The 27,505-nt window shown below is 49.3% G+C and overlaps 1 protein-coding gene across 1 annotated transcript; it reads left to right on the top strand.

The window, feature by feature from the left end:
• Window positions 1-960: 960 nt before the first annotated feature.
• NAT8L (N-acetyltransferase 8 like) lies at window positions 961-26,688 on the top strand. Its single transcript, XM_061993776.1, has 3 exons — window positions 961-1,294; window positions 2,632-2,796; window positions 26,321-26,688. Exons 1-3 carry the CDS (start codon window positions 961-963, stop codon window positions 26,686-26,688), a joined length of 867 nt encoding a protein of 288 aa, XP_061849760.1.
• Window positions 26,689-27,505: the final 817 nt, after the last annotated feature.

The raw sequence follows: 27,505 nt of genomic DNA, 5'->3' as shown, positions 1-27,505 counted from the left end.
TCGGGTCCTGCGAAGAGGAGGAGCCCCTCCTCCTCTTCCCTGCGCATCCCCCCCCCCCCCCCCCAACTGCCGCCTCTTCTCTCCGCCCCGCGGAGGCGGCGTGGGCACGGGAAGAAGAGTTATGTTGGGAGGGGTGCGGGGGCTGAAATATGGGGAGAGGAGTTATTAGGGCTCAGGAGGGACTGGGGGCTGCGACCCGACCTGCGCAGAGCGGCCAGGGCTGGGGGTACCTCCGCGCCCCGCCGCGTGAATGACTCACCACGGAGCAGCCCACGCCGCAGCCCGCCGGGACACGGTGCGCGGCGACCGACCACAGCCTCCCCCCCAGAGCCTCCCTCCCGCTTCCCCCCTCCCTCCCGCAGCAGCTCCGCGTCCCGCAACCCTCCGTGCGCCCGCAGCGAGGGTTCCAGAAAGCCGGCGGGCGCACGGTGCTTTCGCTTACATCAGTATCAAAAATACCACCACCCTCACCTTCCGCCGCCCCCCTCCCCCAGCAGCGCTATATGCGGGCAGCGATGTGCGAGCCCCCCGGGAGGAAGCCGGGCCGCCGCCGCCGCCCCCCGCGCAGGGATGCGCCGTAGTAATTTGCAAGGGGCGGTGCGGGGATGGCAAGGGGGGGAGTCCCGCCCCGCCGATCACATGGCGACCCCGCGCAGCCAATGCGGGGGGCGCTCGGACCCCGGGGACCCGCTGCCCCCCTCCCCGCCCTATAAATGCCTCTCCAAAATGCAGTGGAGGTCTTTTCTCCCGTCGCGCTTGTGCAGCTGCTCCGCGCCCCGCGCAGCCGCTGCCCGGCGGCTCTCCGTGGCTGCTCCGCGCCCCGCTCCTTCCCCCTCCCCTTTTCCTTTTTTTTTTTAAATTTAAAAAGAAAAAAGAAAAAACACGTTTTTCTACTTTTTTTTTTTTTTAGGCCCCCCCATCCTGTTTTTCTCCTCCGCCCCCTCCCCGCGGCCGGTTTGCATGCATTGTCTGTCTCCCAAGATGGTTTGTGAGACCAAGATTGTGGCGGAAGATCATGAATCAATCCCAGGATCCAAAAAAGACACGATCATTGTTTCCTCCTCCCAGATGTGGCCCTCTTTGGCGGGCTCTCCTGCCTCCCCTCCACCTCCCCTCGGCTCCCCAAAAGAGGACCCCAGACGCGATAATGTCTATATCCGCGAATTCCACCCCTCCGAGCAGGAGGTGGTACGGCGAATATTTTACGAGGGTATCATGGAGCGGATCCCCAACACGGCGTTCCGGGGGCTGAAGCAGCAGCCCCTCACTCAGCTGCTCTACGGGCTGCTGGCGGGTGAGTATCCGCTCCCTTTTGGGGGAGGGGGTCCTGCGGTGGGTTTTCTAGCTTTGGTTGGGGTGTTTCATTTTTTTCCCACCTCACCTCGCTGTGTCTTCACAAAATGGTCGGAGAGGCGGGAGGAGCCGGGGACCCGCCGGCCCGGGCGCGCTGCGGCATCGTGCGGGGCGATGCGGGGCGGCCGCGGAGCCGCAGCGCTGCGGGGGGGGCCCGAGGCGGCCGGGCGATGCGGATTTGAAAGGTGGCGAGCCTAGGGGGAGGGGAAGGTGGCGGGTCGCCGCGTAGGTTGCGCAGGGCTCGAAGGTAGAGTCGTCCTTCCAGTTATTCCCGGGCTGGGGAGCTGGGGCGGGGGGCAGTGCGGTGAAGGCGAGCGGAGCGCGCTTTGCACCGCGCACTGCACCGCCCCCGCGCAGCGCAGCGCGGGGGGCCGCCGCGTGCCGGCGTTGCCTGGAGACGGCCGGGATCGACAGCGGAGCCCCCCCAGCCCCCACTTTACCCACTCCCCTGGAGTGAGCGGGATAACCCCTGCGGCAGGGCCGAGCCGGGGCGCGGAGGGCGGGGGGGTCACCTCCCCCCAAAATACACGCCCAAAATAGCGCCTGCAAGGTGCGCTCTCCCCCTTCCCCTGTGGCATTAATTAGTCGAAGCGGGGCTCGCACTATAAGTAACGTGTATCTCTCTCTCCTCGGAAATGTGCCCCCTGCCACGAGCAAGCTTTGGGCTGACGGTGGCTGCAGGCAGCACCCCTCCCGTGCCACAGCCGGGGGGAGAATGGGGCCCTGTGCTGGGTGAGCCCCCAGCAGGCAGTCGGGGTGCAGGGGGGGTCTCAGCCGGAGAGGCTGGGATGCTGAGGCCATGCCGGGAGGAGAGCCGCCGTCTCGGGGGTGTCCGCGGAAGCCCCCAGTGTCTTCGGCAGCAGCCCGGCACGTCGGCGAGCAGGGAGCTGGTGCTCCCCGTGATGGAAATAGTAATGCCGCAGTGAGAAGCACATGGCTGCGGAGCGGCGTGCCCGCAGCGGGGCTTTGCCGAGCAGAGCGGGGCCTGGGGGCTGCGCGGCCACACCAGCCTGTGTCGGGGTGCGGGGGCGGCAGTTCGGTGGCACCTGCAGTGGCAGGGCAGCATCCTTCCCAGCGGCTCTCTCCAGGCACCCCCTAAACTTCTCTGGGTTCTGTCAGCATGCTACGCTGTCACCTAACGTGATAATGCCGTGAGTTGCTGCAAATGTGTGTTTTGTCTGTGCTTGTTTTGTTTTAATAATGAGTTTGTATTCCCAAATCAACACTAAATTCTCTTTTCTGACAGGTATCGTTTATTTCTCTTCCTTATCTCCATAGTAATGTGCTTTGTTGTGACCAAGTCCTTCCTGCTGACCTGCTGTTTGCCCATCTTTCTGATGGGCATGAGGTACTACTTCAGTAGAAAAGTTATCCTGCACTATCTCGATTGTGCGCTGCACACGGACATGTCCGATATTGAGCAATATTACATGAAACCGCCAGGTGAGTCTGACTTCCCCGGAGGGAGCCTTCCCTTCCCTTCCCCCGGCCCTGCGCCGGGAACATGGCTGCTCCCTGCTGCCTGTACCTCTTCCTCCTGCCAGCAGCACCGAGCAAGCTCCAGAGTCACCACAATGCAGCTTTTGAGCTACACCAGGCACAGAACCACCTCTGGTTTTGGTTTGGTTTGGGCTTTTGGGGTTTTTTTCCTCTCCTCCCCCCTCCTCCCTAAAAATGTCTAGTCATCTCAGGCAGCCTCCATCTGCCCCCTGAGCGCAGCACTCCTGGGCCCCCTGGTCCCACAAGGGCTCGGGGACACTGAGGCTGGGCAGTGCGGGTTACTTACTGCAGGCCAGATCCTTCACAGCCCTTGCTTCTTGAGCTTGGTGTTTCTTTGCTCCTTGCGCTTGGTGTTAGCTCTGAGAGAGGGAGGAGGGGGAGATGAAAAGGCCTTTCTTAGCCCTAATGCATAGAGGAACCTGTTTTAGTTATTGTGCCTGTTTTCCTGTATTATTGAAGAACATTCCTTAATGCAAAGTGTTTTGGAGGAGGCACAGATCAGGTATGTAAAGGATGCTGCCCTGGTTTGACTTAATATGCATTCATCCATTTGTTCCTTAGGTACATGTAATTAAAAATAGAGTATCTAATGCTAATATGTTAAGCTGTAAAAGTTCTCTTATGTGGTTATTTAAAAAAATAAAAATAGAAATGCCCCTTTAGAACTTTTGAGGTGCTTTTTCCTTCTTTGTGGGCATACATCCACGTTGAGGACCAGAGCAAGGGGATGTCTGGGTAGTCTCTTGGGGTTTGAGGTTTGCTTTTAGTGGTTGGATAGTACCAGTGGTGAGCTGGGAGAGCAAGGCAGTGCCAGTATCCCACCTTATTTCCATCTTCTCAAGGTACCTACTCTTGTTTTCTCATGTGACCATATTTTCGCTGTATCACTGCTGTTCCCCAGGTGTGACAAACCTCCTCCTGTGCACTCTCCTATGAGAGGGCTCATAGGAGGTATCAGAGCTGCCAACTTTCCTTCACTTCTAATGTTCAGTATTACATTTTGCTGCAGTGATGCTCCTCCTCTAATAAAAATCCCCAAATATCTTAGATATGCTTGCTTTAGGTTTCGTTTCCCATCGTAGTGCATCTCTTGTACAGATCTTGTCCCATCTTACAGATGGGTTGTGTTCCATGTACACCACTTGTCTGTGTAAAACTTAAGCGATGATAACTTGTATTCTAAAGGCTCAATCTTCATTAAAGGTAGTGTCACAAAGATGAAAGGGCTCATAGCAAAACATTTCCCAACCTCTGTGATGTGGTTCAACAGCGTATTGTGCTGGAGAAAGTAGTAGGGGCCTCTTGGAGAATAAGAATGTGTAATATGGAGTTAGGGGATGCTTGATCTGCATTACTCCTTAGTGCTTGGGACTTGTATGGTCGCAGCTCAGGGCATGAAGCAAAATGCCTGTGTCTATAGCACTAGCATATATAGAAAATAAAGGAAAGGGACTCAAAGGAAGAGTAAGGAATGCCCTTGATTTGTTTCTGGTTTCAGCTGCGTTGCCAACACGGCTTCGAAACGTTAGCATTGCTTTTATTTGTTTTTATTTGGTACCTAAAAGAGCTGATTGTGATTTTAGAGCAAGTGCGTGGGTTTTAATTTTTGACAGAGTTTAATCAAGTGTAATTACGCTTCTGCCGTGCCATGAAAACCAGATTTATGGGATTGTCGGTGCTTGTTAAAGGTTCTTGATAGTGGTAATAAACAAGTTGGCTGGAGTTGTATTTAGGTAAAGACCAAAACAGTGTTGGGATGTGGAGGGTAGAGAGGTGTCCATGGGTCAGAACTGCCACCGCCAGCAGCACCTCTGCATGTGCCATGAAGCCGTGTGGTGCTGTTGGTGTAGCTGTGCATGATGGTGATTCCAGTGTTTTGCTCCTGTTTCCCCAGAATACAACTGCTCGATGTCTTCCCTGTAAGAGAGCAGTATAAATACAGTCACGTTGGAAAAGCCTGAGGTTTTGTGTGCTTCAGAGGCTGTCTGATCTGCCTCATCTGTCTGAATGTACGGAGAAAGGCAACGATGTGCTGTGGCAGAGCTGCCCATCCTGCCCAAAGGACAGATGAAATGACAATAAAGCCCCTTTCAGCCCCAAATTTGTCTTTTATTTGGCTAGTTTACAAAGTAGCACACAGGCAGAAACGGTTGGGGTGGGAGTGAGAACAGCTTGTCCTGTGTGTTGCTCCAGCTGAGATACTAGTGAGAGCTTTCTCAGTGAGGTGTTAAGAGTAAGAAATGGTCACAATGAGGGTCAGGGGATGTGGGAACAGGGACCCAGAGAGGCTGGAGATGGCCAGACCTTGACTAGACAAGTTAAAAATACCCAACCTGATGTAACTGCAGATTGGCCTGGCTTTGGCTGGGAGTATAACTAGACAGCTTTGTGCTGCTGCTTTGGAGAAGCCCTGCTTGAGTATTTTTTTCCCAACATGGAAAACAGAGGAAGGGAGCATATCTGTGGGGGATTTGTGAATTCTTCTTAGGGTGACAAACACAAAGGTAGAACTGGAATGGGGTCTTAAGGTCTCAAATTGTGATGTTGATTGCGGCTTTGCTGAGGTTTTGGCATCCGTGGCACTTGTGGTTTGTAGTGTAGTACCAGGGGCTGGGGTTCTCTTGTACAGAGCAACTACAGCAAATAGCCTCTGGTAAGGCAGGTGTCTACAATGAGGGGATGTTTTAACTCTTAAAACAAGGAATTTTTGACGCTTTTCCCAAAGCACCTGCAGAAACTGTAGGTTGGTTTTAAGACTGAACCATAAGGCTTGAAGTTTGCAACACAGTTTAATGATCAGTGTCCAACAATCCCATGAGTTACATCCTATTGGAGGGTTTTCTTCTGCAGTTTTTCTGAACCATTTGCCTCCAAGTTTGTTATTGTTTTAAATTTCCTCAGCTGGCTTTTGTAAGAACCAAGAAATACATGCTGACAGTGATTTTGCAGCCACTCACGAGCCAAAATGTGTTTATTTTCTCTTGCCTTCCTACACTTTTATGCCAAGGATCTGGCAAGATCTTTGGGCCAGTGCTTAACTTTGAGCTCACACACAGTGGGGTGACTTGAAATTGCTGTTGATTTGAAAGGAGTTGCTTGTGTCAAGTCCTGTGCTGGGGTCTTAGAAGGTTGAATGGTTCAGACACCTTCCTGAGGTGTAAAATAGCACTTATTGGATTTTTTCTTTAATATTTTCCTTCTTCGTAGGCTATGAAAGAAGGCACTGAGGTGGGGGGGTTGGATAATGGGCTTAATTGTCAACTGGAATAACTCAGGCTCTAGTAAACAAAAACAACAAAATAAAGAAGGAATTAGAGTTCTGCCTCTTGCATTTCTCCACACAAATAAGAGGAGCACAGCTGGAGCTGCTTTTATGGTCTGATGACTTGGACGACTAATCAATTTTACAGTGTGTCTTCATTGTAAGCTTCTGTCCCAGTTGATTGTGTTGTGTATTTTTTGCAGTGGTTGGTGTGTTAGAGAATCTCCTGGAGAGCTGATGGAGAGCAAGATTGCTTGTCTCCCATGCAATTTCTGCTTCCCAAAATGAGCAGAACCAGGGCTTTGGCTGATGGGCTAGCAATGTCTTTCTGAGGTGATTTGTTATCTCCTGCTGCTGGCTGGCCTGGCAGGGTCTGCTTTGAGGGGCTTTGGCTGATGAGGTAGCAATATCTTTCCAGGGTGTTTTGGACTGTTATCTCCTATTGCTGGCAGGCCTGGCAAGGTCTACTGTGGGTGTGTATACGTGTCGTGGTGGGAGATCTGATTGTGGTGGGAGGTGGCCCTTGCTGGGGATTTTGGGCACTGGCAAGGAGCTGAGTGGCTGCATGGAAGGATGGGCAGGCAGCCTGGAGAGCTGTGGTGGTACAGTGGCCAAAGCGGTTGGTGCAGGAGGTACAGGGTCCCATGGTTAACCGTGGCACCCTGCACTTTGCAGCATGGGCTGCACATCTCATGCTCCTTGAGCGACTGGGTGCCTCTGACTGCCTTGTTGTGGGAGGGAAAGCGTGCCTCTGTTCCTCTGCCTCTGTCTGGGGAGAGCAGAGCCTGCCTAATCCACTGCCCTTTGTCCCCTGGTACACAAGAGTGAAGGTGAAGAGTCTGCAGTGATATCTTGACCTTCCTCAGGAATAGCGCCCTAAGAAAGAGGGGCTCCAGGGTAGCTCATTAGGGCACAATTCCTGTGGCATGTTCCTCAGCTGAGCCCAACGAGGGATGTCCTGCCCTTCTTGGCATAAGTTTTGGAATCACGTCCTTCTCAGGGCACCAGTTGAGATGGGGCAAGAGTTGGGTTGTGAGAAGGTGAGATCCTTTTGAGATCTTCCTTTCCTTCAGTGAGATGTTTGTCTGGGTAACAAGCCAGTATTTTAGTTGTGCTCTTGGATTGGGCTCAGCAGGTTTGATGCCAGAAGGACAGAGGTGACACCAGAGGAGTTGAACCTAAGTCCTTGCAAGGGAGTGAACAGCTGGATGTGAATCATGTGGTTCCTGCTAACTTTACTCAGTGAGTGCTGGGCCCTCAGAGGACTGTGAGGTGAGCAGCAGTGAATTTTGGGGTGCAGAGAAAGTACAGGGGCCACCTTGGGAGATCTTCAACCTGGGAGCTGCCATTGCTCTGCTATGCCCAGACACTTTGCAAGCCAGAGGAGTTTCTCCCCACTACAGAGCCCCCAGGGCAGAGGGGACGGCCCTGGAGCCCAGTTCTTCCACATTCTGGGTAATGGTCAAGCTGCTAGATAAGCTGCTAAATGATAACATTGTTTGGAAAGAATAGAGCAGCCCTTGCCTAGCAAAGAAAGGGCTTAGTTACCTGAAGCCAGGGGAATACTCAGAGCTGCTGCTGCTTCTCAGTGGAGGAATGTGTTTTTGGAGAGCCCTGCCCCACTCACCTGAGAGGCAGCTGGAATCTGAAGCATCCCTATCTTCATCATTTCTTGCTGTCTTATGCTGTGCCCTGACCTCAGGGATCTTCCAAACCCCTGATTGCTGTCCTGTGTGGGGGTTTTCATGTGTGCCTCTCCTCAAGCACAGCATAGGGCACTAGGGAGTCTGGAGTGGGGTTTGGGGCTGGAAAACCCAGGGGAGAGGCTGTGTCCTTATCTCTGCCTTGGTGTTTCACAACTATGCTCCTTATTGCTGCTGGGTCAGGTCTTGTCTTCAGTCAGCAAAGGGTCTGTCCTGTCTCATTGCTGGCATTGCTCTGTAATTCAATGAGGGTCCTTCAAGGGATTCAATCTCCATATCACAGAGATCCTACAAGATTAGGGTTAGAGAACTTTAATGTATTTTGTAGTGGGAGGTAGCTGACTATTTCAGAGGCTGACCTCCTGCAAGGGGGTCAGTCAGGGATGCTGCTGCTTAGCAGTTGGCATTGTTGCTTTTGAGTTTCTACAGTTAAGCAGCACTGGAACTGCTGGTTTGGCATTTCTCATCTCCAGTGCAGAGTTTATTGGGAAACGAGAGGAAAACCATCTCATATTTCCAAATGTTAGGGATGTGCTTAGTACAGCAGTGGTAATGAAGTATTCTGTATTTGTTTGAATGATGTAAAATGTTTTTACAGTTGGGTTGCCTCTCCCAAAACCCCCCTCTTCCGAGGTGACTTGTGCTCCATCACACGTGGCTGCAGGTGAGCCTCAGCTTTGCCTCTGGAAGCGGCCGTGTCCTGAGAGTGCTTGGCGTGGGCACAGTGGGCAAGGCCTAGGGCAGCCAAGGTCAGCCCCAGCCCACAGCACAGCAGCTGCCAGAGCTGACTGAGGGCTTTCTCTGGTCCCAGAAAGAAGGGATGGGCCGAAGGCAGCTCAGCGCTGTACCAGGCAGAGCAGGAGGTGACCCAGCCCGCGGCCCTCAGTGCCGAGCTGTGCACAGCAGCTCCGCTCAGCCCATGCCAGCAGCTCCAGCGTCTTTCTGCCCCACAGCAATCACAGATTTTTTCCACTTTGGGGGGTTCAAATAGTGTGAAGAGCAATGCTGTTAGCCAGGGGCTGGCACATGGGAAAACTGAAGTTATGTGAGCAGAGCAGCCTGTGGCTTGGGGGCTGTTTCGTCCTCACAAATGGAATAAGCACAGGCAAGATACCCCAGCCTTCCCTCCCTCCTGTTTATTTGTTACTGGAACAGGAACATATGCACAAACCCATTCCTCAACATGTGTATCCATGAGACAAAAATAGCTCTCCCTTCAGATTCATGAGTTTTGGCATGGTCCCATGTCAAAATTAGACAAAAATAGACTTCGTAGTAAGTTTTGTAGAGCAATATAACCTCCTTTATTTTCCTGCATTCAAAAATCCCCTCCAAAGATAGTCCCTCATTGCCATGGCTGTCAGTCAGTGCAGCAGCATTTGAGTTGTAGCCATGACTGGCTGGGTAAGGAAACCCTGCCAGCAGGTATTCAGAAATTCCCATACATGTGAGTGATGTTCATGACAGTACACAATGTAATGTTTTCTTCCTTCTCTTGCTTTCTTAGGAATGGCCAGGATTTAAAACACCCAAAAGTCTATTTAAGGTTAAGATTTTCATAGCAGCCTAAATCTGGGCTCTGTGTGAGGTATCTAGTGACGAGGGTTTTAAAACTACAAAGCTTTGAGATTTGCTTGACACTGAATTTTGGATGTGAGAACATGAACTGAAAAATCTTATTCCCAAGCACATCATTATATTCTATTAATTATATTTAGTATTATGTTTAGCCTCTTAGATTTATCCAAGAGTGTGTGTAGTCAGGTTGGTTCTTCCTAGTGTTGCACAACCAAGGGCCTGAATACTTCAGAAATTATCATTGCTCCCTATCTTCACAGAATCTTAAGAGTTGGAAGGGACCTCAAAAGATCATCTAGGCCAACCCCTCTGCCAGAGCATGACCACCTAGAGTAGGTCACACAGGAGCTCATCCAGGTGGGTTTTGAATGTCTCCAGAGAAGGAGAGGTCGTAAGACCTCTAAGCATAGTGAAAAAAAGCAGTTTGTGTAGAAGCCTAAATGCACAACTTGATTTTCAAGAAGACTGACCATTGAAAATCTCTCCAGATTTCTGAAATTCCTTCTGTAGGTTTCAATCTTTATTCCAGCAGGTTATATTTAATCACTCAGGATGAAGATGGCCAGGAGCCACTAGGGCAAAGACTAAGGCAAAAAGAGACTTAGCAGTGTTTTCCCAGTACCTGGTTTTGTGAAGAGCCAAAGGGTGTACAGGCCTTTGTTGTGCTTTCTGTGTCAGGGAGCTTCAAATTATATTTTTAGACCTTTTTTTTCCTTTTATTTCCCCTCCCACCCCCTGTAGGAAGCTGAGGAATTGTTTCTTTTTTCTCCCAGGTGGCTAATGAAAGCAGTCTTCAAGGGAATCCAAGGATAGGAGGTGTCTTACCTAGGTCTATTTACACATCTATTACAAGTAATCAAATAAAGTTTGGGGGGGGGTTGTCTTTGTTTGGGGTGTTGGTTTTTATTGAGAGCCTTTTTATTGAGGCCACCCTCAATACTCCATTTGTAGTGGTCTGGTTATAGTCAGGTAGAGCCTGTGGTACCTGGTACAGATGGCTTTGAGCCATTCTTTTAAGTCACCTTGACCTGTTGGACCCCAGCAATCAATTAACTATTTATGAAAGCATACACAGTGTCACTGATTGTCTTCTATAAGGCTTTGAGTGTTTCTTTCAAGAACTGAAAATGTTCCTTCTTATGAGGTGACTCTAAAATTTAGACCTTGACTCCCACAGTTTAGTATCAAGCTGAGATTCTGCTTTAAAATAGGAGTGAAGGGAAACTTTTCAAAATAAGTAGTGGGAAACATGCTTTACACATGTATTTTAAATGTCTGCATGAGATACTGCTATTTAAAGTTGGATTTGCAATGGCATAAATGCTGATAGAAAAATACAACATGTTAGTTACATGTGAGAATGTACTGCTTGGAATGGTAGCTTGCAACTAATATTTGTCACTTAAACTTCACGTGCTGCTTCTAGGATTCATCCAAGTGGCAAAACTGGAAGCCAGAGGTTTTATGAGAAAATGATTTTTTCAGTTCAGGAAGTGGAAAGTAAAAGACAGGATAGTTTTGATCCAAATGAAGCTGATTTACTACACCCTCTGTTTTTTTTAGTGGAAAAAAGCAAAAGAAGCAAAAAAAGGTGGTGAGTGGTGAATGTGATAATTTTTTCAGAGTGAAACTAAATTGTTGATTCTTTTATATGCTTCCTGAAGAAACCAAGATTAGGCTGAAGTATCTGTTTTAAAAAAATACAGATTATAGTAGAGCCATGATACAGTTAATGTTTGTTACATCCCAGGCAGATCCCTCTGTTCTTTGTGTGACACTACTAAATGTATACTGAGCTAGTGCTGGGCTTGCCCCATTTAGATGAGATGTTCAGGCATTTTATACTGATGTAGGAGAGGTGGTGTTGAGGGGGACTGTCTCCCAAATCCCAGCAGCTGGGACATCCCCTGTGTTTTCTTTCCCAGCTGAAGATCTTTGATGAATTCAGGAGAAATGTGTAAACTGTTTTGAATTGACAAAGACCTGTGTTTTTATGTTATTTGCCTAGATTTATCCTCAGTCCCTAGTAATTGCTATACAAGCTGCTCCAGCTCTCTCTTGCCAATGTGCTTGAATCCTGACTTGGAAACCCTTATCAGAGATGCAGGTTTATTTGCTTTTTACAGTTGTGGCTCTGTGCTAATGCTGCTGATTGAATGGGGGTGATGGACCAGCTGCCTGGCTGTGAACGACTCCTCAGTGCACCTCACATACAACACTCATTTCAAGGGCTATCAGATGCCTACTATTGAGAACCAGTAGTGGTTCCTTGAATTATGTTATCCATTTTCCCCTCTGCCTTCCCCTGCCACAGCAGTTCTGCATCCCAGTTTTCCCAGTTTTGTGTCAAACTGCAATGTTTGTGTATTCATCCTTTGAGTTCTGCTTGGCTCTCTTGTCCATGCCTGTGTTGAGTTCTCTGCTGAGTTTGTCAGGTCTGGTTCTTGCTTCGTTCATCGCTTCTGGCATTTCCCAAGAGTGGTGGTCCCACACCCAACATCCTTCTTTGTATGTCTCTGATCTTCCCCTTCCTCACATGCTTTTAAATTGATGTCCCTTTGCTTAATTTCATTCTATAAGTACTTTCTTCCCCTTAATTTGTCATTTGAGTGTTTTGCATGGTAAACACAGGTTGTGGGGTATTTTTTTGGTAGAATACTGAGAATAACAAAAATGAGAAAAAAGTTAGAAGTCAACAGCATGAGAATATTGTGTCTGCTAAGCTGAAAACAGAGTGCATCAGTTCACAAACCCCACATGTCTGCGGTGGGGACAGAATGTTTTGCCTAAAGGCAACTGAACTGCCAACAACAGGATTTCTTGCACCTTCTTTAGAGCATCTGACCCCCATCACTCCCAAATGGATCTAAACATGGGCTATTGATCTTTTCCACTGTGATTTTTTTTTTTTTTCCCTCTAACCCCCATTCTTTCCATTTTAATAGGATGTATAAAATGGTTATTGCAGTCAGAGTACAGCAAAAAGCCCATTTCATTTGCTGAGATCAGGGCTTTTTGTTCTTTTTTTGGAGGTGCCAAATCTGTTCATCCTCCCTGGAACTAGATAACAGCATCAGAAACACTGTGTAACACTTCTAGTGGGAATCCAGGGAAGACCTAAATCTGTAGTCTTTCAATTTAAAATAATGTTTAAATAGTAGAATTGCAAAGAGAAGCTTTTGAAAAGAGCCTGGTTTTGGAGCACCTGCCATTTGTAAGCACTGAGCAATCTTAGGTGGTGGGACAAGCAATAAAAGCATAGAAGAAACCCCATTATTGTCTTGCATAATAGCAGAGAGCATCTTGGTTAAGTCCTTATTTATGGTGGGACTTGTTAAAAAAGAGAGACAGTGAGCAGGGGGAAGATACTGTACAAAAGAGATGCTAATGAGAGATTTTGAAACTGTTTAAAAAGAGGTGTTTGTAAAACATCTTTTCAAGGTTTTGCTGCCTTTAAGAGTCCATTAGATTCACTTAATGGCTATGAAAATATACATATGGTGTGGCTTCAGAACCTGCAAGTGTGCAGAGGCTAACATGAAGCTGTGCCCTTGGGCAGTGATTTTCATTTGGGAATAAGGCATCATCGGGTTTTACGGAGCTTTTTTTGAGCCATCGCTGGTCTGAAAAGCATCTGCAAGGATCCTTGAGAAAGGGGAGCATTTTTCATGGGTAACTCAAACAGCCAAAGAGGGTTTCGGTGAAACTGTAAAGAAGACCCTCCAAACTCCACAACATCCCAGCCCCATTCACTGAGGCTGAACTCTGGGACAGTATGGCTTAAAAATTCAGTGGAACATTTGCATTGACTTAATCATGAGCTTAAATCCTTTGTCTCTTGGGAGTTTAGTGTGTGCTTGGGCACATCCTTCAGTATGGGTCCAAGTGCTCTTTTGATGTTTACAGGAGACCTTTGACGTAAATGGGAAATGCAGTGGAGGAGTGAACCTTGAGTTCACTCTGTGTGTGTGCTATCAGCTGCCTGCAAGAGGAATTTATGCTGCTTTAGGGAGAACTGGTGCATTGGAAAGAAGATTTACAGCTGTGAACCTGCTCTTACAGTAATTCTTCCCTGGTTTAGCATTGGTTATAGGGGTTTAGTGTTATTTAGTGTTGCCTTTGTAGCAACATTTTGATCCAAAGATCCTCAAAATACTGTGTTTCTATTCAGGTTTGTGTGGATGTGCATCTCTCTGGGCTCTGTTTGCTGTAGGTGCTGTTCATATTCATAAGTCAATCCCCTTTCTGCAAGATGCTTGGTGAATGAGTGTGCTGCAAGCTGATGGTACATGGCATGGAAGTATCTGCTTTCAGTAGCCCTGAAGAGGTCCCCTTCATTTCCACCATGTCTTCTCTATGCCTGTTACCTACTCACTCTATTGATTTATTTTGCAAATGCTTCCTAAATCCCCTGCTCTCATGAATGGTGTTGAGGCTGGGGCTCAAAGGAAGCCCACCCATGGGGATGTGGGGTGTAAGGGGGTGGTACACAGTCAGGTACACAGGAGATCTGGGAGTAACTGAATGGTTATGGACCATCTATGGACTTTTTGGCCAGGTTGGTCTGGCATGGTAGTCTGAACAGGTGGCAAAGGAGTCGTTTTTCCTTTTTACTTTTAGAGCTGCAGAGATTTACACATCTAATTTTCACTTTCTGTTAAGGCATCATCCACAATGGATCCATTGTCTGTGCCCAGCTTGACAGATGTTCATGTATTTGTGGATGTAGAACTTTGTTACGCTGCCACATTGAATAAATGGTCTGGTTTAAGTCTGGAGTAGTGGAGTTCAGTAGAATGACACCCAAGGTGCATTGGCTTTGATGTACTGGAAGAAAGATGTAGAAATAACAACAGTGGGCATCCAGGTCTGTGTCGTGGCAGTGCTCTGCCTTTACATAGGGTGTTGCCACTGGTTTGCTGAGAGTTAAAAATTGAGGTGATAGGTAGTGATGGAGACTCAAACTGTTCAGGAGGTCTTGCTGGGGTCTGCAGCGTGGTTGCTGAAAGGAGACAATGCTGAGGCTTTGTAGAGGACTTTGGTTTTCTAGACAACGGAAGGAAGTGAACTGTAGAACTCCCATGGGATGGGGAGGAGCCCTTTACATTAACATACATAGGTAGGACATACAGGAGCAACCTAACACCAGAGCTTAGTTTGGCTGATATAGACATAAATATGACAGCCCTGCAGGGATTAAATACTCACAGTAAATCCAGACAAGTCATAGAATCATTTTGGTTGGAAAAAGCTTTTAAGGTCATCAAGTCCAATCACTACCTCACTCTGCTAAGCCCATCACTAAACCATGTCCCTCAGCACCTCAGTCACATGGCATTTAAATATCTCCAGGGATGGGAATTCCACCACCTCCCTGGGCAACCTGTACCAGTGTCTAAAAACCCTCTCAGTGAAAAAGTTCTTCCTAGTCTCCAATGTAAACCTCCCCCTCAGCCTCCAGGCTAAACATCCCTAGTTCCTGCAGGTGCTTCTCATCAGACTTGTTCTCCAGACTCTTTCCCAGCTCCAATGCCCATCTCTGGACACGCTACACCACCTCAGTGTCCTTCTTGTAGTGAGGGGCCCAGAGCTGAGCACAGTATTTGATATATGGCCTCATCAGCGCTGAGTACAGGGGGACAGTCACTGCTCTGGTCCTGCTGGTCATCTGCCTTCTTGGCCAAGTCAGCTTCAGGATTTGATCTCATTTAGTGGGGTGAGCACCTCCTTCCCTGCTCTTACAGGGGAGGGTGGGCTGGTTGGCATGCTTTTGGATATGAGTCATTGCTGGAGGAAGCTTTCCAGTGTTTGAAGCGTGATGATGTTACAAGCACTTAGGCACTATTTGGAAGGTTTGTTTCCAGAGAGGTTGGCTAGGTATTCATTTATTTGTGTGGGTCAGAAGTTGCATTTGCTGCAAACTGAAGTGTTAGTCATTTTGCTGCCTCTAGCCTTGGATGTCAGAGGTGCATGGCAGACCTGCTTTACCAGGAAAAGCCTCATTTCTTGGCTTGCTGCAGGTGGAAATTGCCTCTTTCATGTTTTTTAATCACCTTCCATGCCAGGTTTAGTGTCTCTGCAGACACACCGTGCTGCCTTAATGACAGAGAGGCTGTGGGTTTCAATTCCCTTGGTATTTATTCATCTGCTCCTTACCCAGAGGTTAGGGGAATAGGTTTGATCCATTGCTTGGGGGACTCATGCTAAGAGGTCAGACAGGACTGGTCCTGGTGAGAAGTGCTCAAAGAAGGCCAGTTGCTGAGTGGCTGAGAAGGACAGAAGTACTGGGCTGTGCTTCAGGGCCTCCCTTGCTCCTCGCCCCTTGAGCTCTCCCCATTCCATTGCAGTGGGTTTTAGGGGCTTATCTCGGTGTGGCAGATGGTGACTATTCATGTGCTGTGATATGATGGGGTGTTTGGTCCTATCTGATTGTAGCTGGCATCCTTGTTGAATGCCCAGGTTCTGGGAAGGGTATGTGTGCAGCGCTGTTTCAAGCTGCTATGCTAGAAATAAGACAATATTTATTGCTTGCAACAGGCTCAAGGAGATCAAGCCATGTACCATCTGACTTCAGCCTGTACTTTACACCAAATCTGTGCACGGAACCTTTTCTTTTATTCTGATGTCTTCCTCCATGTTGAGTAATGAATTCTTCACTGTGACTTCAGAGAAAATACAGCTCTTTGTGACTGGTGTTTCACTCCTGTAGATTATTAATACAGTGGAAGGTCAGAGGTCAGGGAGGTTTGATTCATTATGTTAACAACAAGGCAGGCTTCTTGTGAAGCTCGAGTTATCTGCAGAAAGGCTTGGAGTGCAGCAGAGTTGTGTTTGTTGTGAGTGGTAGGAGAGCATCATGGTACCTTCTCTTTGCCATGTTGCATTTGATGAAATGCAGTCTCCTTTTTGGCAGTTCCTGGTGTACCCCAGGAAAGAAAACTGAGGAGCTGCTCTGGGCTCTGAGGCTTTTTTTGGTCCGTGTTTCTGCACCATGAGTACTGTGAACTGCTATTCGTTGTTACTGCTCATTGGCTGCTATGGTGATGTCCACATTCAGGGGCTTTGGAGGGCAGCAGGAATGTACTAAGGGAGGAAAACCCTCCCACCATGTTCTACAGCATGTTATGGCTGATTATGTGCATCCTTACAGTTGAATGTAGTGCCACTGCCCTTTTCTATCACTTCTCTGCTTCACAGATGTAGGTTTGGATGTGCTTGCAGGAACCACTCAGCATCTGCCTCATCCCGTGCATTGGGATTAGATGCTGTAAAATGCAGTTGGTTTCCTGCCAGGAGTGACCTGTTCCCAGCCCTGCCCTCCCTGATGCCCCTTTTTAGGCATGTCTTGGGAGTTTTGTTGTGAGTTTTGATGTCACATTTTCAGTGTGTAAATGTTTTTAGTCCATCACTTTTTGCTCTAGTAGGTGATCTGGCTGTAAGGGGAGGCAACATTGAGCCTTGTTTTCTGACTGATTTAAAGACTTTGTATACCTAGATGGGATATTCTGTCCTAACACATAGTTATGCTGTACCGTAAGTTTGAACCTGCCTCTCTGGTGTAGTTCATCTTGCCTGCCTTATTGCTGGCTAAAAGTAGCTGTTTGCAGTGAGCCATGTAGGCTTTTGCTGTGGTCACCCCAGAGGGGGATTCACCTCATTGACCTCAGTTAGAGCAGCATGAAATTCTTTGGAAGCCCTCATAGAGCTCAGACTTGCATTTTATTACTTAACCTTAAGTAAATGTAACGTTAGTTTCTCTGTTTGCTGTGAAGCATTTAGCGCAATACCCAGGTAGCTACAGGCACTTCTGTTGAACTAAAAGGAGTCTTGGCTAAATTTAGACGAGACAAGTAATGATGGATGGTGAAAATAAAATCAATTCTATCTGTTTTCCCCACATGATTTATAGCCAGGCCAATGGCTAAGCTAGAAGAAAGTCATTTGATGATTATTGCTCGGTGCCTTTTAGCAGTAATGCATATGAAGTAAAAGTCAGCCAACAAATAATGATCTCTAAAACACCCAATAATTGTGGATTTTTCTCTTTTTATTTTTTTTTCCAGTATTTGGAAGTGGAAAGTGCTGTAATGTAGATTCAGTGCTTTTCTGAAAGCAATAAAGCCATAGAGTGAAAGATTGATGTAGAGGATGGAGAGCGAGCCTTAACAATGTCCTTTTAAGGAGCTGGCTTAAAACACAACCCAGCAACACATTGAGCTTTGTAAACTAATTTAACTAATGAGAAGCTAATTGTCACATCAGTCTTTTGGGGCAGTTGCTGGGAGGGCACAGGCTAGCAAAGCTGGCAGAAGGGCTTGGTTTCCTTTTTTCCTTCAAACTGGTATCTAAGAGACAGTTTAAATTCTAAGGCATTGGTTTACTTGAGGTCTGACTCTGCAGTTGATGGGTTTAGTGTGGATTTCAGCTGCACAGGGAACATCTACTCTGAAAGTGCTTTAAATAACTTTTTTTTCCCCTGATTTTTGTCCATTTGTGTAGACCAGTCCATTCTGCTAAGTCAGCTCTGCTAAGCTGGGTCTCATTGTGCAGTTACTCCCGAGAGGACAATGCAGGGCCAAAATTGCATATTCTACTCTTTATCCGCTCCTTTAAGCTATTTAATTCTTTGCTTATCAATAACAATTTCTCACATGCACAAACCACAGACAGTTGCCTGGTTTCTCAAAGTGTGCTTTGTCTTGATGACCCAGCAGGCAGAGCACAGTCACTGGACTGGGCCCCATCTGCCCTGATAACCACACATCCCTTGTAACTACTTCTGCAGCTTTTCCTTGAACAGTTGTTAGATGTTGGGTTTATTACAGTCTTTGCTTTTCAAGGTGTATCACAGCCAGCAAAAAGAGCCAAATACAAAATCCTTAAGGTCCTACTGCTGGACTTCTTAATATAGCACCCTCTGAGATGTGCTGGCAGGGCTGTCTTTACCCTGTCTGCAGGACTTCCAGGGTTTTTTGCTGTCTCATCAAAAACTTGCTCCTGAGACGTGCCAAGTGCTTCCCAGGGCTTTGCTGAGCTCCTTGGTGCTGTCACACTTGGCTGCTGAGCCCTGTGGGACTGAAGCCTCTTGGAGAAATGCCCCCATGAAGTGCTGACATGAGGCACGGCACTAATGGCATGTGTTGATCCAGACATCTGGTATGGGTCCTGCAGAAGCTTTGTGTGCATGGTGGGGTGTGTGGGTAGGAGCTGCACTTGTACGTGTTTCAGAGCAACAGGGTGAGGTTTAAAGCAAAGGTTTTATGAACATTACAAATGCCTGATGGGTGACAGTAGGAGATGCTGCTAAGGACCAAACCTGGCCACTTCTGAAGCCCATTTGCTGCAGAACTTCTTGACTTCTTCCATCAGAGTAGAAGTAAACTACAGCTGTGTGCCTCATTTTATGCTCATCAGCTGCAGAGCCACCCCTGAATTCCTGTCTCCTGGGGTGGTTTGAGACCCGTTGCTGTTGTGGGTCACAATGTTTGTGGTAGTGAATGTGAGTGGAACTGCACCATGGCTGTGTTGCAGGTCAAATGCTGGATGTCCCTGTCAGCCCACCCATCCCCTCCTGATGGCAGCTCTGGAGGCTTTGCCTCAGCTTACACATGGTGGCAAGTAGCTCCAGCCCTCAGTAACAACAACTGCTAAGGGGAAAGGTAGCGAGGATGGAAAAGAAGGTCGATGGAGTAGCAGCTGAACTGTTTGCTCAGGACCAAATCATCTATCTCTTCACGCTTTGTAGGTGATCTCGTCGCCTGCTGCCCCGTGAATCAAGAGGTGTCACCCACTCTCAGCACACAGATGCGCTGCCCTGTGCGTTTCCAGCAGGGAATGATTTATAATGAGGCAATGAATCCTGCAGTGGTGGGCTGTGTGGAGTTATTTATGGACAGGAAAGGGTCCCACAGTGTTTCTAATTTCATGCATGAATAATTCTTGTGTGTCCCTGACGTTTTTTTGTTCCCCTATGGCTGGGTCTTGTCTGGTGTAGAGGGATGCTCACGGGTGTCAGGAGTGTCAGAGTTGGGGTCTCTCACATCTCACCTGGTTTCTGTGGCCATAAACTACTCTGAAATGCCATTATCCTGTAGGGGCCCCCCAGGAATGCCTTTTAACTGAAGTGTCGAGTTATTAGCAGAACTTGTGGAAGCTGTTAGGCAGCTCTGCTTGAAGCCAAGGAGAGCTAGAAAGATGGGAGAGAGAGAGAGAAACTCAAGATGGAGGTAAGGAGAGATAATAGGATAATAACGTGCCTCATAAACACAGCAGTAAATCCCTCCCCATCTTGACTAGTTGAGCAGTTGCAGTCAGTAGCTGCTGCCTGTCCTTGGTTAGTCTGTATGCTCAAGCTGCTCATGTCTGTGGCAGGGCAGCAGCCGATGTGCCCTGTCTGTGCCCCAAACTCCTCCTGCCAGCAACAATTCACATCACAGCAGCCATGCTGTCCCCAGAAGAGCCTCCTTTCTCTCTTGACATTGATGTAACTTGGCTGCTCTGCCCTGTGTTTCGCTGAGGACGGAGGGGAAGGAGGAGGGAGAGTTGCCTCAAGCACTGAGTTCCTCTGCTCCCTCTTCAAAAGCCAGACAGGATAAAAGGACAGGGACTGAAATGGCATCAGCAGTGCACAGCCAGCTTTGGGCTGGGGACTCTGTCCACTTGCTGCCATGCAAGGCCTGTCTCACTTAAAGCTGTGTATGTGAATAGTGTTGGCAGGAGGAGAGGCGAGATGCTGAGCTTTGGGGCTTCTCTGTAAGTGAGTGATAACTGCACAGCACTGTGTCCAGTGCAGGACACTCTTCCCTCTGTACTACCTTTCTTGGACCATCCCTGCTCTGGCCAAAATCACACCAAACAGTGGCACGGGAGGCTCAACAAGTGACTCCAAGGGCAAGTATTTAAAGCTTCATGATGCACCAGTGCTGCATTTCCTCTGTGCTGGTATTGGAGTGCAGTGGTGGTGTCAGTGGGTTGCAGAGAGGAGTTTGAGAGCATTGGAATCACTGGGATTAGCAAGCCTGGCACTTTTGGCAAGCTTTTATGGGGGTATATTAAGAGTGGGGAACATGGGCAATTGCAGATCCTGTCCTGTGGGAAGCACAGGGATTATTTGGGGGTTTGGTTTGTAGGGGTTTTTTCCCCCCTTTTGCCCTTTGTAGCATCCTGGGGGAAAATCTGGGATAGAGAGAGTTTTCCCTGAGTGGGATGCTGTTTCTCCCAGCACAGCTCACACCAGTACATCACATGTCTGCCAGGGATGCAGGTTCTTAGTTTTTAATTTCAGGGGGCCTGGCCACAGTTTCTCTTGATATCAGCTTCCTTTTCTCCCCGTGGCCAGTCCTGGGATGCTTTCCTACCTCTGCTGTGAGCATGCATTGGAGCTGGTGTTCTTCTGGTGGGTTCCCAGCAGTGGTGGTAGCTGCTGAGTGGCTCTGGTGGTTCCCTCATCTGGATGATGCTGTGAGGACATCACCTGGGACAACTTTGAGAGGAATTGCTCACATTTGCATTGCTGTGACATGCTACAGCAGAGCTGAAAGTCACAGCCAGTGCTTGAAGGGACGTTGCCTTGAGAAGTCACATATCTGTCTGGAAATTATGTTCCACAAATAATCTCAAAGTGTTCCTAAGAGCTCAGCTGTGGGAGACAGCAGTGCCATGCTTGAAGAAAAAGCCTGGCCTGCCTCTGGACAAGGTTCCCGTGCTTGTCTAGTGCTGACCTTCCAAAGAAAACTCCTTCCCACAGGGATGCAACCACACTGATGCAAATCAGCCCAATTGGTGGTGGCCGAAGGAGCTGCTCTGTCCTCTCTCCAGCCCTGTGGGAAGCAGGGAGAGGTTTTAACTGGCTCAGCCCCTCTGTGGGTGCTGGCACTGGGAAAGACCCAAGTGTGAGCTCAGGACACTTTTGGAGCACAGAGCTTTGCTTACTCCTGTGGAAATACTAGAATTTACTAGAAGACAATGGATTTTAGAAGTAGCTGTCACACAGAGCTTTGGGAGGTTTTTTTCAGAATAACACAGTGCTGTTAAATTCTAGGGTTTGGGGTAAATGGTCCTTGCATGACAGGAGACTTATCTGGAGGACCCTGCTGTAGTCAGTCATGTAGGGCTGGTGCTGGTGGGGAAGGCTGATGTCTCATTTCCACCCTCCCCTCTTAGCAGTACTCTCTGCTATTGCTTTTGGCTCCAGTCTTTCCACCCATCCACCCACCAGCCTTTTATTCACCAAAAGGTGTAGAAGAATTTGCAGCAAAAATAAACGACTTTATTTTCACCCACTATCCTTGTTGGCTGTGTGGGGGAGAGCTGAGCAGCTCCTGACAGCGGGGAGGAGGGCTGCAGGCACAGCCAGGGGATCGCTCGGCATGTCCTCCTCAGGCAGGAGGGGTGTGCGCTTTGGGAGCAGGATCAAGGGCAGATCCTGTGCCGAGGAAGTCTGTGAGGTGAGCAGATTAGAACAGTCTTTTTTGGTCCTCCAAAGCTGAGAGTCATCCTCAAATTTAGAGCAGAAAGACACTGCCATCGTGTGCTTTCCATCCCTGGGTGCCATCAGCTGAGGAAGCATGTTGGACCTTGCCTTGAAGCATAAGCAACCCAAAACTATCCTCCTTGTTACACACATCACAGCCCCAAGGGATTTTTGTCATAGGGTGGTTTGGGTTGGAAGAGACCTTTAAGGGTCATCTAGTCCAGCCCCCCTGCTATGGCCTGGGACATCTTTCAGTACCTCAGGTTGCTTAAAACCCCATCCAGCCTGTCCTTGAACATTTCCAGAGACAGGGCACCCACAGCTGCTCTGGGAAACAGTGTCTCACTCTTTTGATCAGAACAAAAAAACTCTTCCTTTGCTTCAGGAACTCACAGGCAAAAGCTGTACTAAAGACTCTGTGTGGTGAGGCAGTGGGCTGGGGGAGTGGAGAGAGCTATGCAAAGGGGCTGATGGGCTCTCCGTGGCTGCTACTTCTCCCCTTTACCTGTTGGCAGCTTTGAGAGGTCGGGTTGGATTGGGAGGCAAGGGATGGTGATGCAAAGAGGCTGAGTGTTTGGCTGGAAACAGCTAATGCCTCCTGTAGGTCCCTCCAGTGCTCCTAAGTGGTGCTCACAGGGCAGCTGTAGTTAAATGCAAGCTGTCTATGAAAAATAGACTTTGGAGTTAAGCTGGAGAGGTTTTAGATGACCAATAGCAACGAGTTGACAGGGGGTCCCCAGAAAATGAAGGCAGGTGAGAGTGAAGGTAGAGCCCAAGAGGCTGCCACGAGATGAGCATGTGAAGAGCAGGGAGAGTTGTAGCCATCAGGGTGTGTGTTCATCTTTGCAGCAGTGATTATTTTCAGATAGTGGTGTGAGAGCGTAAAACGTCAGCTGCTGCTATTAATAGCACTGCAAACAGGGCTATTGCTTGTTACTGACAGGTGAGATGAAGTTAATTTGAATTCATCCTAGGTATGAAGAAGTGAAAAAAAGACAAGCCCTGATTCAATCCCCTTGGTCTACAGAAGGTGGGGAAGAGACTCCTTGCTCCAGCCCTGGGGGGTGGTGGCTGTGTGGGGTGGTTTTCCCAGGGTGCTTCTACCCTGCTCCAGAGTTCTGCTGGAAGAGTGGATATGGTGAGGAGCTGCAGCTGGCTGGATTGCTGAGGTCATGCTGAGCTTAGGTAGAAAGCAACCAGAAGACCTTCAAGGTTCATGCTCTGAAACTGGAGGCTTTGCCCAGAGGAGAGAAGGTCTTAGCCTGAGGTCAGCAGCACATGGTGGGACTCCAAAAAAGCTTCAGTAGCAAATCCCCATCTGAATAGGATGCAGCTGCCTTCCTGGAGAAGGGATTTGAGAAACCTGCAGGTGAAAGGTTGTTCCTGGGCTTACAGCCACCTTGGGAAATGTGTCTTTAGCAGACTGGAGGGTCTGGGCAATGGTGGTCCCCAGAGGTGACACAAGCCCAAGGTGGGTCGAAGTCTTAGGAGCTGCTGGTACTGATGTAAACGAAAGCCAAATGCAGCTCACGTTGTTTCAACAGATGTGTCCTGTCTACTGCTAATTATAAGCGTTGCATGCACAGCACACCCCGGGAGATGTGCCAGCTACTATTTCTTTTCATGTGGAACTTAAAATCATTATAATTAAGCTTTAAAGTTGTAAGTAAAAACTAACAAGGAGTGCGGGTTTGCCATCACGCTGCCTGAAGCCAGGATGGATGGGTGCAAGGGCACGGCCTCTGTCCTGGAGGGTGGTCAGAGGGGCCTGGGGGTGTGCAGGGCCTTGCGGGCTCTGCTGTGGAGAGCACAGCCAGAGCTGGGTTTTAAATAAGCAGAAGACCTAAAACAGTAAAAATGTGCTGTTTCACAAGTGTAAAGCATTACTGAGTGAGCTTTAGCAGCCTCTTGGGCCTGGTGGGTGCAGAGGTGAGAGGCTGTTGCAGAGAAGGGAAAATGAGGAATAAAAGCAGGAAGCAATCATGTAGCCAGGGCCAGGAGGACCCGGTGTTGGCAGCTCTGCTTTGAGGAAAAGGAGATGACTTGCTGAAGAAGCAGCTCAATGAGGAATCGCTGCCTGGAGGAGAGGGGTGCGGTGGCTTTATGTTGTGGCACTTTTAGGGGCTGCCTCAGGGTCAGATGAGTGCTGGGGATGGCACCGTGTGCCCCCAGGGGAACATCCCACATGGGGAGGCTCATGAACCCCCCTTTTTGGGATATATCAGCTGAGCTAAAAGAGACGGCTATGCCCAGAGGGGTAAGGATGGCCGTGGCCTGTTTCATGGTGCGCTTGCCCTGCAGCCAGAGCAATGAGGGGCTAGGGGGTGTTGGGCAGAGCTGCCACATAACCAGGGGTTTGAAACAGAGCAGAAGAGGGTGAGCTGTAGCCCTGCAGTTTGTATTCAGACAGAAGGCAGCTGCTGGGTTTCAACACTTGCAGGTCTTCATCTGGGGTCGTGTATGAATGAATTCCATTTTGAGATGCAGGTGAAGATGGGGCAGCGAGTCATGCTGTCAACGCAGCAGTGGAGGAGAGAGATCTTAACTGCTCCTAATAAATGGGTCAAGATGGGTCCCGGTGTTTTAAAGATTAGCTGTTGACCTAGATAGCGACAGCGTGACGACTTGCTCACAGTGGGAGTACAAGTGAGTGTCACTGGAGCTGCACGTGGCTCTGAAGGTGGGGCTGAGCCCGGTGTGCTGTGGGGATGGAACATGGGCTGGCTACCCCAGCTTCCTTGGCACCCAGCTTTCCTTCAGCAGCTGGGCTGTGCCATGAGGAGGCATGAAGGACCTCATCCATCTCTTTCTGGTGGTTTTGTTGAGTTGCAGGGTGCGTTTGTCCCATGGGCAGCAGCTGGGGAGGCACCTCCCGCCACCCCGTGCTTTGCTCTCCAACAGTAACACAGGACTCCGAGTTGCCTCATTCATTTTCCTCCTTCATTTTGCAGGGGGAATGGTGCTGCGCACCCCTGAGCACCAACTTGGGCTGTTTTAATGCTAGTCACTGTGGAAATATGCTGGGGATGGGGTGGTTGGCAGGGCTGATGCTAAAGATGGAGCTGCTGCCCAAGCCAGGTTTTCTTTGCTTGGCACCGAGGAAGAAGGCTGCTGCTTCTGGCAGGTCACAGCATGCTGGGGGTTTCTTCTGTGATGGGGTCCTCTTCCTCTGAATGAGGCCACGTTCCTCCTAAGCACTGAAAGTCAGTGCTTTTCTTCTCGGTGAGAGCCTTGTCGTGCCTCTCATGGCCTCCTATAATTGAATAGTGGCTTTCTTGGGTGTTAATTAAGCAACATCCAAGCTAAAGTTGCAGTTGCCCTGTGCTGACAACACTTGTCTTCCCTTTTCAGTTGAAGACACTTTTCCTTCATCAGGATTTTCTGTAAAGAACTTTAGTTAAGACCTGAGTAATTCATTACTTCAATTTCATTTATTGTTGGGTATTTTTTAGGTCTCCTTGCTGATGTGGTGCTGTGATAGTCTGGAGTTAAAGCAGTTTCTCATTTAATGCTTGTTGGCCAGTGTGAGCAGTGGGATGAGATGGGATGAGTGCTTCTCTCCAGTGAGTTTTGGTATTATTTGAGCTTCATAACAGGAGATATGCTTTCTGGGGGCTGTATATGGCGTTTTCCAGTCTTGATGCTCTACTGGCTTCCATGGCCCCAGTTTCTCACTTAACAGCATCTCCCTGCCCAGTTTGGATTTTCTATCTGGAGCTGTCTTAGGCAAGTCCTACACTGAGCTCCTGAAGTCTGTTTGCCTTGGGAGCAGAGCGTCTGGAAAACTCAGCTCCCAGTAAAGGAGGAGTTTGGCAGCAAAGTGTGCGAGGGGCTGCCTGTGCTGCTGCCAGGTCCTAGGGTGGGATTCAACAAGCAGCCAAAGGTGGGCTCTGCTGAGCTGGGACTCACTGCAGGGAAGTTACTGTTGATTAGGTGAGGGAGCCTTGGCACAGGAGTCTCCTCTGGAGGTTTCCTAACCCACCTGGACATGTTCCTGTGCCCCCTGATTGAGAGGACCCTGCTTTAGCAGAGGGCTGGACTGAATGGTGTCTAGAGGTCCCTTCCAACCACAACTATTCTGTGATTCAGTGATAATGGTAAGACAGGAGTGTGTGACTGTGTGCGAGTCAGAAGGCACCCACCATGTGCTGAGGGTCGCTGTGTGTCTGTGATGGCAACCGAACACAGTTGTAATGCTTGGTCCTTAAAAAGCTTGGCTTGGTTTGTAGTGACTATCCTGTGCATTTTACTTTGGAAAACAACATTCCCTTCATTACCGTGAAGGGAAAAGAAAACTTTGTCCTTATTTATGGAGGTCGTTGGCCCCCATATGTGACAGGTGATTGCTGACCCCAGGCCTGCCTCCCATCAGCGTGTTTGCCAACGGGTGCTTTGCCTGCCTTACCCCTCCGGGGTGGCCAGTGGCTACATGTCCTGCTTTATCTCCCACAGGCTCCTGCTTCTGGGTGGCCGTCCTGGACGGCAACGTGGTGGGGATCGTGGCGGCACGGGGCAACGAGGAGGACAACACGGTGGAGCTGCGCCGCATGTCCGTCGACTCCAACTACCGCGGCAAAGGCATCGCCAAGGCCCTGGGCCGCAAAGTGCTGGAGTTTGCCATGCTCAACAACTACTCCTCCGTCGTGCTGGGAACCACGGCCGTGAAGATGGCAGCCCACAAGCTCTACGAGTCCTTGGGCTTCAAGCACGTGGGGGTCGTCGAACATTACGCCCTGCCAGGGATGACGCGCTCCTTACTGGAGAGAATGTTTTTCCAGCTTCGCTACCACCGCTACCGCCTGCAGCTGCGGGAAGAATAGAAACAACCCGACCGACCAAGCGAAAAGAGAAATAGGGTGGCTTCTTTTTTTTTTGTTTTCTTCCCTCCTCCTCCTCCTCCTCTCCCTTCAAAAATAACCAATTCCCCAACGTTTGGGTTGAGTCCCGGTTCCCTCCTGTCCCTTGTCTCGGCTCGCCCCGCGCGGCGGGCTGGCCGCGGGTGGTGGTGCCGTGGGACGGAACCCAGCGCGCCGGAGCAGCCGCGGCCTCTCCTCCCCACGTACCTCCGTAAAGCACAGGAACTTCACTGCAGAATAGCACCCCTGCTCTGGTGTACATAGTCTCCTCCTCCAGATGTAAGATAACATAGCAACGCATTCGTAATAGTGCAGAAATACTACTTGAATGCAGTCCTCAGTATTTCACGCACCAGTAAGTAGAATACGCGTTCGTCTTACTGTTATTTACTGGTTAATAGTTTTCAAAGAAAAGGTGGGAGGGGGGCAAACCCCCAGCCTCTCTCCCTCCCTCCCCGCCCCAACCCGCTTGCTACGATGCATGAAGAGGAAAGCGCGCGCTCTGGCACACACGCAGCACCGGCCTTGCACTTGGTGCGGATGTGCCTCGCTCTGCCAAACGTCTGAGATAGCCTGGGTGCATCCGGTCACCACGACTCCGCTCCATCTCCCCCTCCTCCCAGCTCCTTCCTAAGCCAGCACAGACTCAGACCAGCTGAACTCTGAGCCCCGTCGTACCCTCGTGTGAAGTTGAGCTCAAACCCCGGTGTCCCCTGTGCTGTTCCGTAGCCACACGTCACCTGCAGCCCTGGGCCACGCTCCCTCCGCATGTGCGTTGGAC

Source organism: Colius striatus, chromosome 3 (genome assembly GCF_028858725.1).
Source record: "Colius striatus isolate bColStr4 chromosome 3, bColStr4.1.hap1, whole genome shotgun sequence".
In the NCBI taxonomy this organism is placed as follows: domain Eukaryota; kingdom Metazoa; phylum Chordata; class Aves; order Coliiformes; family Coliidae; genus Colius; species Colius striatus.
This window is presented reverse-complemented; position numbering and strand designations above follow the sequence as displayed.

Bases quoted from the DNA above. Each gene is read 5' to 3' on its own strand.
- NAT8L (XM_061993776.1), top strand. From the start codon at position 961: ATGCATTGTCTGTCTCCCAAGATGGTTTGTGAGACCAAGATTGTGGCG. The intron at 1,295-2,631 runs GTGAGTATCCGC...TTATCTCCATAG, and splicing joins GCTCTACGGGCTGCTGGCGG to TAATGTGCTTTGTTGTGACC. The intron at 2,797-26,320 runs GTGAGTCTGACT...TATCTCCCACAG, and splicing joins ATATTACATGAAACCGCCAG to GCTCCTGCTTCTGGGTGGCC.